This window comes from Chiloscyllium plagiosum, chromosome 10 (assembly GCF_004010195.1).
Source record: "Chiloscyllium plagiosum isolate BGI_BamShark_2017 chromosome 10, ASM401019v2, whole genome shotgun sequence".
NCBI classification, from domain to species: domain Eukaryota; kingdom Metazoa; phylum Chordata; class Chondrichthyes; order Orectolobiformes; family Hemiscylliidae; genus Chiloscyllium; species Chiloscyllium plagiosum.
This window is the reverse complement of record NC_057719.1, coordinates 12,620,253-12,635,900: the sequence shown is the minus strand read 5'-3', so window position 1 is coordinate 12,635,900 and position 15,648 is coordinate 12,620,253. Positions and strand designations below refer to the sequence as shown.

Below are 15,648 nucleotides of genomic sequence, written 5' to 3'. Positions count from 1 at the left end.
AATCTTCTTCCTGACCTCTCCGCCCCCACCCCACTCCGGCCTATCACCCTCACCTTGACCTCCTTCGACCTATCGCATTTCCAATGCCCCTCCCCCAAGTCCCTCCTCCCTACCTTTTATCTTAGCCTGCTCGACACACTTTCCTCATTCCTGAAGAAGGGCTTATGCCTGAAATGTCGATTCTCCTGTTCCTTGGATGCTGCCTGACCTGCTGCGCATTTCCAGCAACACATTTTCAGCGGTTTATTGGACTGCCTGGTTTGCATTTACTGTAAGGTGGGATTCGAGGTTTGTCCTCATTTCCCTGTGAACTGATTGTACAGTGGGGTTAGGGGTCTGGCTTTGCTGCTCCTTTCCCCTGTAAATTACTGTTTCTTGTATATTGCTGTTAATGTTAACTTTATGTGTAATTTGTACTGGTTAATAAAATATAAACAGGAGATTCAGAGTGTCTCCTCATTGTAGGGACTGGCTCTGAGCTGGCTGGTCAGAGCCAATGTACTGTGCACATGAAAATAAAGGATGACTTGGTGATGGGATACCAGCCCCTGAAGTGATTTCAACTGTCAAACTTAATAGGAGGAAAAGGAATGGAAATTGTGTTGCAGAGCTATTCAGTATGGATTGACAAATGATTAATGGACGGGAAACTTTAACTGAGTAAGCTTGAACTGGCTATTTTTTGGTTGATAGACTATAACTTAGCAGAGCAATGAAAAGGATCAGCACTAGAGCCTCACCTTCTGATAACATTTATCAGCAGTTTAGTTGAGAAGGCCAAGTCTGCTAACGATTGAGTTTGGCAAGAAAGTCAGCTGAGAGATGCAAAGAATAAAATCTTAGAGTCATACAGCATGGAAACAGATCCTTCAGACCAACTCATGCATGCCAACCACATATCCTAAATTAATATGTTCATAAAATATAGGAGCAGAATTAGGTCATTCGGTCCATCAGGTCTGCACCACTATTCGATCATGGCTGATATGCTCCTCACCCCCATTTTCCCACCTTCTCTCCACATCCCTTCAACCCATTACCAATTAAAAACGTCTAACTCCTCCTTAAATTTACTCACTGTCCCAGCATCCACCGCACTATGGGGTAGCAAATTCCACAGATTCACAACCCTTTGGGAGAAGTAGTTTCTCCTCAAGGGTTTTAAATTTGCTGCCCTTTATCCTAAGACTGTGACCTCTCATCCTTGAATGCCCCATAAGAGGAAGCATCTGCTCCACATCTATTTTATCCACATCTTTTATCATCTTGAATACCTCAATTTGATCTCCCCTCATTCCTTTAAATTCCAGAATGTATAGGCCTAAACTGTTCAATCTCTCTTCATACAACAAACCCCTCATCTCTGCGATCAATCTAGTGAACCTCCTCTGAACTGCATCCAATGCCACTTCATCTTTTCTCAAATAAGAGGACCAAAACTGCACATAATACTACAGCTGTGGTCTCATCAATAGTTTGTATAGTTGCAAAAATACTTCCTTACCACTATATTCTATTCCTTTAGATATAAAAGAAACATTCTTTATTGTCTGCTGTACCTGCATGCCAGTTTTCTGTGACTCATGAACAGGTGCACCTAGATCCTTCTGCACTGGAGCATCCCAAGTCTGAGCTTGTTTTAAGACTCCTTTTGTGAAATGCATTTGAGAGGTAAAAACTATTCCAAAGTGATAGCTGGTATGAGAAACTAAAAAAATCTCTCAACAGTTCTGAAAGGCATTTCTGGGGCATAATGTTAGGACAGACCAAAGAGAGATTTCCTGTATTTTAAGATAATACGTTGCCTTCCCATTTTTTCGACCTTGCACTTATCCATGTTAAACTCCATCTGTCACATTTTGGCCCACTCTCCTAACCTATTTATATCCATTTGTAAGGTTCTTATTTCCTCATTGCAACTTACCGTTAGGCCTATTTTTGTGTCGTCCACATATTTAACTATAGAGTCCCATTTGCCAGCATTGGTCCTATTCATATACCCATTCAGATGCCTTTTACATGTTGTAATTGCTCCAGCCTCCCCCACTTCTTCTGGCAGCCCATTCCATACATGCACCACCCTCTGTGTGAAAATGTTGCCCTTTAAATCCCCTTTAAATCTTTCCCCTCTCACCTTAACTTTTGCTCTCTAGTTTTAGACTCCCACACACTGGGAAAAGTCCTTATCTATTCACCTTATCCACACCCCTCATTATTTTGTAAACGTCCATAAGATCATTCCTCAGCCTCCGACGCCCACCCAGCCTAAAAAGCCTCTGCCTTTAGCTCAAAACCTCTATCCTGGCAACATCCTTAGAAATCCTCTCTGAAACATTTCGAGTTTCACAACAGCCTTCCGATAGCAGGGAGACCAGGACTGCATGCAGTATTCCAAAAGTGGCCTAACCAATGTCCTGTACAGCCGCAACATGACCTCCCAACTCCTATACTCAACTCACTGACCAATAAAGGTAAGCATACTAAACGCCTTCTTCACTATCCTATTAACCTGTGACTCCACTTTCAAGAAATTATGAACCCGCACTCTAAAATTTCTGTGTTCAGCAATACTCCCCAGGACCTTTCCATTAAGTGTATAAGTTCTGCTCTGATTTGCCTTTCCAAAATGCAGCACCTCATTTATCTAAATTAAACTCCATCTGCCACTCCTTGGTCCATCTGATCAAGAAGATAACCTTCTTCGCTACCCACTACACTGCCAATTTTGGTGTTATCTGCAAACTTACGAACTGTACCTCCTTCTATGTTCATATTGAAATCATTTATATAATTGACAATAAATAGTGGACCCTGAACCAATCCTTGTGGTGCACCGCTGGTCATAGACCTCCAGTCTGAAAAGTAACCCTCTACCACCACTGTCTGTCTTCTACCTTTGAACCAGTTCTGTGTCCAAATGGCTAGTTCTCCCAATTTTCCTTGCTAGCCAGTCTACCATGAGAAACTTTATCAAATGCCTTACTGAAGTCCTTATGGATATATCCACCACTCCGCCCTCAATCATTTTTGTTACTTCTTCAAAAATATTCAGTCAAGTCTAAGCTTTAATTTGACTTGGAGCCAATCATTATACAAAGGTAGATGGAAAGAAACTTTTCCCCTTGGTAGAGGGATCAATGACCAGGGCGACATAGATTTAAAGTAATGGCAGGAGGTTTAGTGGGGATGTGAGGAAACCTTTTTTCTCCTCTCCACCTGGTGGGAATTTGGAATTCACTGCCCGTAAGGGTGATAGAGACAAAAACCCTCGTAACATTAATAGTACTTGGATGTAAACTTGCAATGCTAAGATTTACAATACCATGGGTCAAGTGCTAGAAGATTGGGTTAGAATAATTAGGTGTTTCTTTTTTGACCAGCACAGACTTGATGAGCCAGAAGACCTTTTTCGGTACTGCAGACCTCCCTGACTCTATAAACTATCTACAATAATTGAAATGACATTTCTCTTGTAATAACTTTTGCAGGCTTTCTTCTTCCCAATAGGAATTTCAATTTTGCACAAAATTACTTACTATTTCTTGAATATTTGAGGAATTTCTTGAATTTTTGGCCTGCACTAATAAGGTGGAACATAATAATAATAATAGAGACTGAAATAGCAACCACAATATAACTAATAATTTATCAGGACATCAAGTTGCACAAAAATACTTACACTTTTGAAAGATGCTGCAAATTCCGCTACCCCTGGCACTGAAAGATACAAGGAGATTGTGTGATTTTTTTTTGTAAAACTACTATCAATGCAAAAAATGTCAGTACTGAATTACAGAATACTGTTTCTCTTTGGAGACGTCATGGCAGTTCCAACTTAGGGCATAGACAGGAAATCTCTCTTTGCTCTGTCCTAACATTATGCCCCAGAAATAGGACACACTTTCAGAACTGTTGAGAGATTCTCATACCAGATATCTCACCTTGGAATAAAACTGCCAAATTTGAAACAGTTCTTACGCACTAGAAACTGGATTTGGGCCTCTCAAATGTATTTCACATAGGAGTCTTAAAACAAGCTCAGACAGGAATGGTGGTGGCTCAGTGGTTAGCATTGCTGCCTCACAGCGCAGGGACACAGGTTCGATTCCAGCCTTGGGCAACTGTGTGTGGAGTTTGCACATTCTCCCCATATCTGTGTGGGTTTCCTCCCACAGTCCAAAGGTGTGCAGGACAGGTGAATTGGCCATACTAAATTGCCCATAGTGTCCAGGGATGTGTAGGTTAGGTGCATTAGTAGGGGAAATGTAGAGTAATAGGGTATGAATGGGTTTGGGTTAGTTACTCTTTGGAGGGTCGATGTGGACTTGGGCCAGAATAAGGGAGCTTTATATTATCAATAGTCTAAGCTTAAATCTCTGCAAGAATAGTGTACTATCTTTTACACATCCATTTTAGGAAACTACACTTGACAGCAATGTACGTAACACACTGAGTTTATTTCAGTCATCTCCGATATTGCATAATACGAACTGTTCTGCTTATACCATCTTTCATATTTTCATAGGTCTGTTAATTTTTACAAATCTTTAATGTAATTTGGAGCAGCACGATGGCTCAGTGGTTAGTACTGATGCCTCACAGCACCATGGACCTGGGTTCAATTAAACCCTTGGGCAACTGCGTGGAGTTTGCACATTCTCCCCGTGACTGCTTGGGTTTCCTCCGGGTGCTTCAGTTTCCTCCCTCAGTCCAAAGATATGTAGGTTAGGTGGACTGGCTCCACTAAATTGCCCACAGTGTCCAGGGATGTGCAGGCTAGGTGGGTTAGCCATGGGAAATAATGGGTTATAGGAATCGGGTAGGATGGTGGCTATGGGTGGGCTGTTCTTTGGAGGGTTGGTGTGGACTATATGGGCCAAATGGCCTACTCCCATACTGTAGAAATTCTATGATTTACAGCAGTTTAAGAAACATCTTTTGCTACTGTGAGATGTTCAGCCCACCAGTTGCCTGTGGCTTTTCAGCCCATGGTTTTGCTGTGAAACACTATGCAAAAGTGGCATCCAATCCACTCCCTGCATTGGGCAGTCGGATGTGTTCACTCACTGTGGACTCTCTCTATGAAATGTTTGGTTTACTTCATAGATGCACAATTTGCATCATGTGGTGCTCATGAGATCTCATACTTTTAAACCAAATGGGCCTCCTATATGATAACTTTCATTGCCTTCTACATTGAATTGTTCAGTTTAAGCTAATCATTTGATATCATATTCATTGACAGTATTATGCAAGATTTCAAATTATAATAAAAATATCTTACTTTGTTCTGGCCATAAATCTGGTGAAGCTCTGTCCAACTTCTCGAAGCTCAGCAAAGACTGCTCTAAATCTGCACCTGACAGTATAGAACCAAAATATTCGATAAGTGGCCAGAATGACTCCGATCATATATTTTAGAACAAAAAATATTTGTGGCTGAATGGTCTTAATATATAACAACAAGATCCAGAAAGGAGTAAAATTAGAAGGAAATAATATATTCTAACTGTTACGTGCAGCATTTGAATCATGAGAATGCTTTCAGAATTCCATATCCAATTTTCAGAACTTTGATACTGAATTTATGTAGGAATGTCTGAGCACTGTAAACATAGTTTAACGGTTTAGGTACTGGCAAACACGCAAATTTCTGAGTCTTGCTGTTTTGTAACTATTTGTAGAGGATACAGCATCACCTCTGGAGTGAAATACAATGACAGAAAGCACCTCGCAGCATTATACCCATTCAGTTTAACATACTACCAAAAAGTCAGTGTTACCAACTCAAGGATTTTAATTCAAAATAATAAATTAGTAAGGCTTCTTTTTAAACACGAAATGGTGACAGACTTCAGAAACTTGGCCCCTCACCACAAACTGCTATATAACACCTATTACTACATAGTCAATAGCTATTTTATATGTTTAAATAAGCAGGTTCAATGTTAAAGGTTAACATAAAAGGACTACTAATGCATGGAAACAATGATGTGTACATCACCTGTTTTATTGTAATACTGTACTAACCAATCAGCTAGTAAAAAGTCAAAGATTACAGGAAAATACAACAAAGAAGATCATTCAGCCACTTGAGTCTCTTTCATCATTTAATTGGAACTTGGCTTTAGTGCATCTTCGTGAATTTACCTGCCTTAACTCCAAATTGCTTGATATTCTTGCCTAGCAAAAGAGATCTACCAATCTTGGTTTTGAAATTTTCAATTCGCCTCCAAATGACCAGCTGTTTGGGGAAGAGATTTCCATGATCCTTCATGTGAACTACTATATATCACCCTTCATCTTCAAGCAACTTTTAAGTGGACGAGGTCTGCAGATATGAGTCAATATGCATTTGAAAAGTCTTGCAATGAATTATTAATATTCGAAACCTATATTTAGAATCTTCAGCAAGCTATGGCATATTTACCATGCAGTTTCCATTTTACATGTAAATATATATCATATTGATATTCATAATAACTTAGTAGGCACTAGTGGCTAGCCAATCTTTACTTGCCCTTGAGGAGACGGTGGTAAGCTACCTTCTTGAACAGCCACAGTCTATGTGCTACAGGTTGCTCGGAAAGGAATTTCAGAATTTTGACACAGCAACAGTGAAGGAACGGTGATATTTTTCCAAGTCAGGATGGTGAATGACTTGCTGAGGGCTTGCAGATGGTGGAGTGCCCATGTATCTGCTGCTCCTGTCCTTCCAGATAGAAGTGATCATGGGTTTGGAAGGTGTTGTCTAAGGATCTTAGGTGATTTATGCATTCTATCTTGTAAGTAGCACACATTACTGCTACTGAGCATCCACGGTGAAGGGCATGGATGCTTGTGGATGTGCTGCCAATCAAGTGGGCTGCTTTTGTTGTGAATAATTTCACACTTCTCCCCTATTGTTGGAGCTGCACCCATCCTGGAAAGTGGGGAGTATTCCATTACACTCCTGATTTGTGCCTTGTAAATGGTGGACATGCTTTGGGAACTCGGAGTGAGTTATCCACAGCAATATTTATAGCATCTGGCTTGCTCTTGTCGTCACTGTTTTTATGTTGCAAGTCAAATTGAGTTCTGGTCGATTGGTAACCCCAAGAATGTTGATAATGGATGAGTCAGTGATTCAGTGAATGTCAAGGGGCATTGCTGACATTGTGTTTTATTGGAGATGGTCATTGCCTGGCATTTATGTAGAGTCGTAGAGGCCTACTGTATGAAAATAGGCCCTTTGGCCCAACTTGCCCATTCTGTCCATGTGGCACAGTTGTTACTTGCCACTGGCCAGCCCAAACCTGGATATGTCCAGATCTTGTTGCATTTGAACATGCACTTCTTCAGTATCTGAGGAGGTAATGTTCCAGGATACAAATGCTACAGGAAGGATAAAAAGGGAGGCAAGAGAGGAGGGGGAGTGGCATTTTTGATAAGGGATAGGATTACAGCTGTGCTGAGGGAGGATATTCTTGGAAATACATCCGGGGAAGTTATTTGGGTGAAACTGAGAAATAATGAAGGGAGGATAACCTTAATGAGATTGTATTATAGACTCCCTAATAGTCGGAAGGAAATTGAGAAACAAACTTTTAAGGAGATCTCAGCTATCTGTAAGAATAATAGGGTGGTTATGGTAGGGGATTTTAACCTTCCAAACATAGACTGGGACTGCCATACTGTTAAGGGTTTAGATGGAGAGGAATTTGTTAAGTGTGTACAAGACAATTTTCTGATTCAGAATGTGGATGTACTTACTAGAGAAGGCACAAAACTTGACCTACTCTTGGGAAATAAGGCAGGGCAGGTGACTGGGGTGTCAGTGGGGGAGCACTTTGGGGCCAGCGACCATAATTCTATTAGATTTAAAATAATGATGGAAAAGGTAGACCAGATCTAAAAGTTGAAGTTCTAAATTGGAGAAAGGCCAATTTTGACGGTATTAGGCAAGAACTTTCAAAAGCTGCTTGGGGGCAGATGTTCGCAGGTAAAGGGAAGCCTTCAGAAATGAGACAACAAGAATCCAGAGAAAGTATATTCCTGTCAGGGTGATAGGTATAGGGAATGCTGGATGACTAAAGAAATTGAGGGTTTGGTTAAGAAAAAGAAGGAAGCACATGCAAGGTATAGACAGGATAGATTCAGGAATCTTTAGAAGAGTACAAAAGAAGTAGGAGCATACTTAAGAGAGAATTCAGGAGGGGAAAAAAGGGGACATGAAATAACTCTGGCAAATAGAATTAAGGAGAATCCAAAGAGTTTTTACAAATACATTAAGGACAAAAGGGTAACTAGGAAGAGAATAGGGCCCCTCAAAGATCAGCAAGGCAGCCTTTGTGTGGGCCACAGAAAATGGGGAAGATACTAAATTAGTTTTTTGCATCAGTATTTACTGTGGAAAAGGATATGGAAGATATAGACCGCAGGGAAATAGATGGTGACATCTTGCAAAATGTCCAGATTACAGAGGAGGAAGTGCTGGATTACTTGAAACGGGTAAAGGTGGATAAATCCCCAGGATCTGATCAGGTGTACCCTAGAACTCTGTGGGAAGCCAGAGAAGTGATTGCTGGGCCTCTTGCTGAAATATTTGTATCATCGATAGTCACAGGTGAGGTGCTGGAAACTGGAAGTTGGCTAATGTGGTGCCACTGTTTAAGAAGGGTGGTAAGGACAAGCCAGAGAATTATAGACCAGTGAGCCTGACATTGGTGGTGGGCAAGTTGTTGGAGGGAATCCTGAGGGACAGGAGTTACACGTATTTGGAAAGGCAAGGACTGATTAAGGATAGTCAACGTGGCTTTGTGCGTGGGAAATCATGTCTCACAAGCTTGATTAAGTTTTTTGAGGAAGTAACAAAAGAGGATTGATGAGGGCAGAGCAGTAGATGTGATCTATATAGTCTTCGGTAAGGCATTCGACAAGGTTCCCCATGGGAGATTGATTAGCAAGGTTAGATCTCACGGAATACAGGGAGAACTAGCCATTTGGATACAGAACTGGCTCAAAAGTAGAAGGCAGAGGGTGGTGGTGGAGGGTTGTTTTTCAGACTGGAGGCCTGTGACCAGTGGAGTGCCACAAGGATCGGTGCTGGGTCCTCTACTTTTCGTCATTTACATAAATGATTTGGATGCGAGCATAAGAGGTACAGTTAGTAAGTTTGCAGATGACATCAAAATTGGAGGTGTAGTGGACAGCAAAGAGGGTTACTTCAGATTACAACAGGATCTTGACCAGATGGGCCAATGGGCTGAGAGGTGACAGATGGAGTTCTGGTCTCCAAATTTGAGGAAAGACATTCTGGCTATTGAGGGAGTGCAGCGTAGATTCACGAGATCAATTCCTGGAATGGCAGGACTACCTTACGCTGAAAGACTGGAGCGACTGGGCTTGTATACCCTTGAGTTTAGAAGACTGAGAGGGGATCTGATTGAGACATATAAGATTATTAAAGGATTGGACACTCTGGAGGCAGGAAACATGTTTCCGCTGATGGGTGAGTGCCGAACCAGAGGACACAGCTTAAAAATACGGGGTAGACCATTTAGGACAGAGATGAGGAGAAACCTCTTCACCCAGAGAGTGGTGGCTGTGTGGAATGCTCTGCCCCAGAGGGCAGTGGAGGCCCAGTCTCTGGATTCATTTAAGAAAGAATTGGATAGAGCTTTCAAGGATAGTGGAATCAACGCAGGAACAGGATACTGATTAAGGATGATCAGCCATGATCATATTGAATGGTGGTGCAGGCGCGAAGGGCAGAATGGCCTACTCCTGCACCTATTGTCTATAGATGGAGTTTAATTCAGAAAAATATGAGGTGTTGCATTTTGGGAAAGCAAATTTTAGCAGGATTTATACACTTAATGGTAAGGTCCTAGGGAGTGTTGCTGAACAAAGAGACCTTGGCGTGCAGGTTCATAGCTCCTTGAATGTGGAGTGGCAAGTAGATAGGATAATGAACAAGGCATTTGGTATACTTTCCTTTATTGGTCAGAGTATTGAGTACAGTAGTTGGGAGGTCATGTTGCTGCTGTACAGGACATTGGTTAGGCGACTGTTGGAATATTGCATGCAATTCTGATCTCCTTCCTATCGGAAAACGTTGTGAAACTTGAAAGGGTTCAGAAAAGATGTACAAGGATGTTGCCAGGGTTGGAGGATTTGAGCTATAGGGAGAGGCTGAACAGGTTGGGGCTGTTTTCCCTGGAGCGTCGGAGGCTAAGGGGTGACCTTATAGAGGTTTACAAAATTATGAGGGGCATGAATAGGGTAAATAGGCAAAGTCTTTTCGCTGGGGTCAGGGAGTCCAGAACTAGAGGACATAGGTTTAGGGTGAGAGGGGAAGGATATAAAAGAGATTTATGGGGCAACTTTTTCACACAGAGGGTGCTACGGGTATGGAATGAGCAGCCAGAGGAAGTGGTGGAGGCTGGTACAATTGCAACATTTAAGAAGCATTTGGATGGGTATATGAATAGGAAGAGTTTGGAGGGATATGGGCCAGGTACTGACAGGTGAGACTAGATTGGGTTGGGATATCTGGTCAGCATGGACGGGTTGGACCGAAGGGTCTATTTCCCTGCTGTACATCTCGATGACTCTATGAGTTGTGAATAGTGCTGAACATAATTGAATCATCAGGAAACACCCCCACCACTTCTTACCTTATGATGAAGGGAAGGTCATTGATGAAGCAGCTGAAGATGGTTGAGTCTGGGACACTACACTCACGAACTCCTGAGATGTTCTACAGCTATGGTGACTGACCTTTAATAACCACAATCATCTTCCTAAGTACCAGGTGTAACTTTAACCACTGAAGAGTTTGCCCCCAATACCCATTCAATCCAGTTTGCTAGGACTTCTTGATACCACACATGGTCAAATGCAGCCTTGATGTCAAAAGCTGTCACTCTCACGCCACCTGTTTGACTAGGAGAGTCAAGTAAATGAACCCTTGCTGTTTAGCAGTAATTAACAAGGTCAACAAGACAATTAATTACATAATGTAAACAGCAGATTACAAGTCAGATGAGCTAAATTATCAAATCTTATGGTGCACTGATCAAACTGCACCATGAGTTCTGCATTCAGTTCTGATTGTCAAGAAATAAGACAGACAGAAACAAGTCCTGGAAGCTATATAGAGAAGAATCACAAGCTATGCTACAAAATCAAGAGACTGAAGATTGGAGAAAAATGACACTTTAGCATTGAAGGGTGATATCGGAGGGTTGATTGAATGGAGGCATGTAAGGCTGTATTGAAAAAGGACATTCGACCTCGGACCTTCGGGTGACCATCCTCCAAGGTGGACTTTGGGACAGGCAGCAGCGAAAAGTGGTTGAGCAGAGGCCGATAGCTAAGTTCGGTACCCATAGGGAGGGCCTCAACCGGGACCTTGGGTTCATGTCACATTACAGGTGACCACCATTGCCACACACACACACACACACACACACACACACTCTGTGTGTTAGGATTGAGCCCTTCACTAACACCTGATGAAGGAGCGACGCTCTGAAAGCTAGTGTGCTTCCAATTAAACCTGTTGGACTATAACCTGATGTTGTGTGATTTTTAACTTTGTACACCCCAGTCCAACACTGGCATCTCCAAATCTTGAAAAAGAAATATTGAGTTATTATGTAACTGAATCAAACTGGTCATTTCGAAACATTAAGATGCAGTATAAATTCAATGGTGTAATTTTTAAGGAATGCAGATACAGAGTGACCTGAAACAGAAAACATTGGAGAAACTCAGCAGGTCTGGCAGCATCTGCAAAGAGAGAAAGAATGTTAAACATTGAGTCCAAACTATTTTTCAGAATTGGGTGACCTGCACCTCACATACACAAATCCTTGAAGACTGCTTTTTTATTAAAATAGGATTGTCAAACAGGCCTCGGGTAGATGTTTAAAATACAAAAGCAAAGAAATCTTAATAAATCTATATAATCGTTTGTAAGACCTCAGTTGGAAACATTCTATTATGCCTAGTCTGACAGCCATACTTTTTAGATAGGTTTCCACCATCTACTGTGGTGGGTTTTGAACCTGGGTCCCCAGAACATTATCTGGTCTCTGGATTAACAGTCCAGTGACAATACCATTTGGCATTACCTCCCCATAAGGGGTAGATGAATAGCAACGTATACTTCTCCTGACAGCTTGTGGAGCGGTAGGTTTTTTGGTTATTGAGTGCTTAACTGTCCCTGAAGCATTAGATACTATAACCTTTGGCTCCTCTAATTCTGAGACGCTATCAGCAATTCGAGGTCCAGGGGAAATCAAAGAAAGAAAAGAAAGAAAATTTACAGCCCAGGAATAGGCCCTTCAGCCCTCCAAGCCTGTGCCGATCCAAATCCACTGTCTAAACCTATCGCCCAATTCCTAAGGATCTGTATCCCTCTGCTCCCCAACTACTCATACATCTGTCCAAAGGCACCTTTAAATGAATCTAATGTGCCTGCCTCTACTACCTCTGTTGACAACGTGCCTTTACACAGAGGCATCTACCACCCTCTGTGTAAAGAACTTTCTGCGTGTATCCCCTTAAGTTTTTCTCCTCTCACCTTGGATGCATAACCTCTCTTTATTGAATCCCTCACCCTGGGAAAAAGCTTATCTCTATCCACCCTGTTTATACCCTTCATGATTTTGTCGACATTAATCAGGTTCCCCCCTCAATCTCTTTATTTTTTCTAATTAAAACAATCCTAACCTACTTTACCTCTCTTCATAACTAGCACCTTCCATCCCCGGCAACATCCTCGTAAACCTCCTCTGCACCCTCTCCAAAGCGTCCACACATCCTTTTGGTAATGTGGTGATCAGAACTGTACACAGTATTCTAAATACGGCCGAACCAAAGGTCTCATACAACTCTAACATTATCTGCCAGCTCTTATTCTCAATACCCTGTCCAATGAAGGCAAGCATACCATATGCCTTCTTGACCACTCTATCCACCTGTGCAGCACCTTCAGGGTACAATGGACCTGAACTCCCAGATCTCTCTGCTCATCAACTTTTCCCAAGTCTCTTCCTTTTACATTATAGCTCGCTCTAGAATTAGACTTTCCAAAATGCAGCACCTCACATTTGCCCGGATTGAACTCCATCTGCCACTTCTCCGCCCAACTCTCCAGTCTATCTGTATTCTCTGACAGTCCCCTGTGGAACACTACTGGTCACGTTTCTCCATTTCAAGAAACTCCCTTCAACTACTACGCTCTGTCTCATGTTGTTCAACCAGTTCTCTATCCACTGAGCAAGAACACCCTGCACACCATGTGACTTCACTTTCTCCATTAGTTTACCATGGGGAACCTGATCAAACAGCTTACTAACGTCAATGTATGAGACATCTACAGCCCTTTCTTCATCTATCAACTTGGTCACTTTCTCAAAGAACTCTCTTAAGTTGGTAAGGCACGATCTCCCCCGACCGACTCCCAGAGCTACCTTGACTACACCTCCTCCCACGCTGCCCCCTGTAAAAACGCCATCCCATTCTCCCAATTCCTTCGTCTCCGCCGCATCTGCTCCCAGGAGGACCAGTTCCAAAAACGTACAACCCAGATGGCCTCCTTCTTCAAGGACCGCAATCATTTCCGCCACCTCCAAACGGACCCCACCACCAGGGATATATTTCCCTCCCCTCCCCTATCAGCGTTCTGTAAAGACCATTCCCTCCGTGACTCCCTCGTCAGATCCACACACCCCCACCAACCCAACCTCCACTGCAACCGCAGGAGGTGTAAGACTTGTGCCCACACCTCCCCCCTCACTTCCCTCCAAGGCCCCAAAGGAAACTTCCATATCCGCCAGAAATTCACCTGCACCTCCACACACATTATCTATTGCATCCGCTGCACCCGATGTGGCCTCCTCTATATTGGGGAGACAGGCCGCCTATTTGCAGAGCGCTTCAGAGAACACCTCTGGGACACCCGGACCAACCAACCCAACAACCCTGTGGCTCAACACTTCAACTCCTCCTTCCACTCCACCAAGGATATGCAGGTCTTTGGACTCCTCCACCGTCAGACCACAAAACACGACGGTTGGAGGAAGAGCGCCTCATCTTCCGCCTGGGAACCCTCCAACCACAAGGGATGAACTCAGATTTCACCAGTTTCCTCATTTCCCCTCCCCCCACCTTGTCTCAGTCAAATCCCGCGATTTCAGCACCGCCCTCCTAACCTACAATCTTCTTCCTGACCTCTCCGCCCCCACCCCACTTTAACCTAAAAACCCTCACCTTGACCTCTTTCCACCTATCACATTTCCAACGCCCCTCCCCCAAGTCCCTCCTCCCTACCTTTTATCTTAGCCTGCTGAACACACTTTCCTCATTCCTGAAGAAGGGCTTATGCCCGAAACGTCGATTCTCCTGTTCCTTGGATGCTGCCTGACCTGCTGTGCTTTACCAGCAACACATTTTCAGCTCTGGACTTCAAACAGGCACTACAACTGGCTTGATCAATGGGAAATTTGGCGCAAGTTGGTTCAGTTATCACTGATTGTAGTAAAAGGCTTGGTCCCAAGCTTGTTTGGGCAGAATGGATCAAAAAGATTCATCTAGATTGGCTCAACATTTTTTGATTAGAAAATGGCAGCCTGAGTGACTTTCTAATTAAATATCCGACAGTTTTTCGGGAAGGTCAAGGGACAATCAAAGGAGTCAAGGCCAACTTGCATGTTTATCAGGAAGCAAGTCCATGATTTTAGGAGGCCATTTACCTTACAGGCAAAAGTACAGTCAGAAATCAGAAGGCTGGTAAAAGAAAGAATTATCAAACTTATCCAATTTGCAGAATAGGCAGCATCCGTTGTACCGATTATGAAGTACAAAGGGTCAGTTTGCCTTGGTAAATAAATGGTAAACTGCTTTTCGCAGCTATGTAAATGCCCAATTCCTCACACAGAGGTAGAGACAAAGCTGGCAGGGGGCTGTCTTTCATGACGCTGGACATGAGCCTTGTGTACTTGCAATTGCAGTTAGATGGGGATTCCCAGAAGTATGCCACAATTAATAACCATAAAGTTGTTGTGGTTCTGTTCGCCGAGCTGGGAATTTGCGTTGCAGACGTTTCGTCCCCTGTCTAGGTGAAGTCCTCAGTGCTTGGGACCCTCCTGTGAAGCGCTTCTGTGATGTTTCCTCCAGCATTTATTGTGATTTGTACCTGCCGTTTCCGGTTGTCAGTTCCAGCTGTCCGCTGCAGTGGCCGGTATATTGGGTCCAGGTCGATGTGCTTATTGATTGAATCTGTGGATGAGTGCCATGCCTCTAGGAATTCCCTGGCTGTTCTCTGTTTGGCTTGCCCTATAATAGTAGTGTTGTCCCAGTCGAACTCATGTTGCTTGTCATCTGAGTGTGTGGCTACTAAGGATAGCTGGTCATGTCGTTTTGTGGCTAGTGGGTGTTCATGGACGCGGACCGTTAGCTGTCTTCCTGTTTGTCCTATGTAATGTTTTGTGCAGTCCTTGCATGGAATTTTGTACACTACATTGGTTTTGCTCATGCTGGGTATCGGGTCCTTCGTCCTGGTGAGTTGTTGTCTGAGAGTGGCTGTTGGTTTGTGTGCTGTTATGAGTCCTTGTGGTCGCAGTAGTCTGGCTGTCAGTTCAGAAATGTTTTTGATGT

General features: G+C 43.0%; 2 protein-coding genes across 2 annotated transcripts in view; one reads left to right on the top strand and one right to left on the bottom strand.

Moving 5' to 3' along the window:
• The window catches only part of lin52 (lin-52 DREAM MuvB core complex component), an 80,204-nt gene extending 73,912 nt beyond the window's left edge, over nt 1-6,292 (bottom strand). Inside the window, exons 1-3 of the mRNA XM_043697087.1 lie at nt 6,151-6,292; nt 5,285-5,359; nt 3,680-3,717 (exon numbers count right to left, since the gene is read on the bottom strand). Of these exons, the coding sequence (XP_043553022.1) occupies nt 3,680-3,717; nt 5,285-5,359; nt 6,151-6,277 (240 nt within the window). The 5' untranslated portion in view covers nt 6,278-6,292. The remainder of the gene's footprint in view (nt 1-3,679; nt 3,718-5,284; nt 5,360-6,150) is intronic.
• The window catches only part of LOC122553385 (methylmalonate-semialdehyde dehydrogenase [acylating], mitochondrial-like), a 34,380-nt gene continuing 21,901 nt past the window's right edge, over nt 3,170-15,648 (top strand). The window contains exons 1-2 of the mRNA XM_043697086.1: nt 3,170-3,175; nt 9,607-9,612. The gene's annotated coding sequence lies outside the window, so the exon portion shown is untranslated. The remainder of the gene's footprint in view (nt 3,176-9,606; nt 9,613-15,648) is intronic.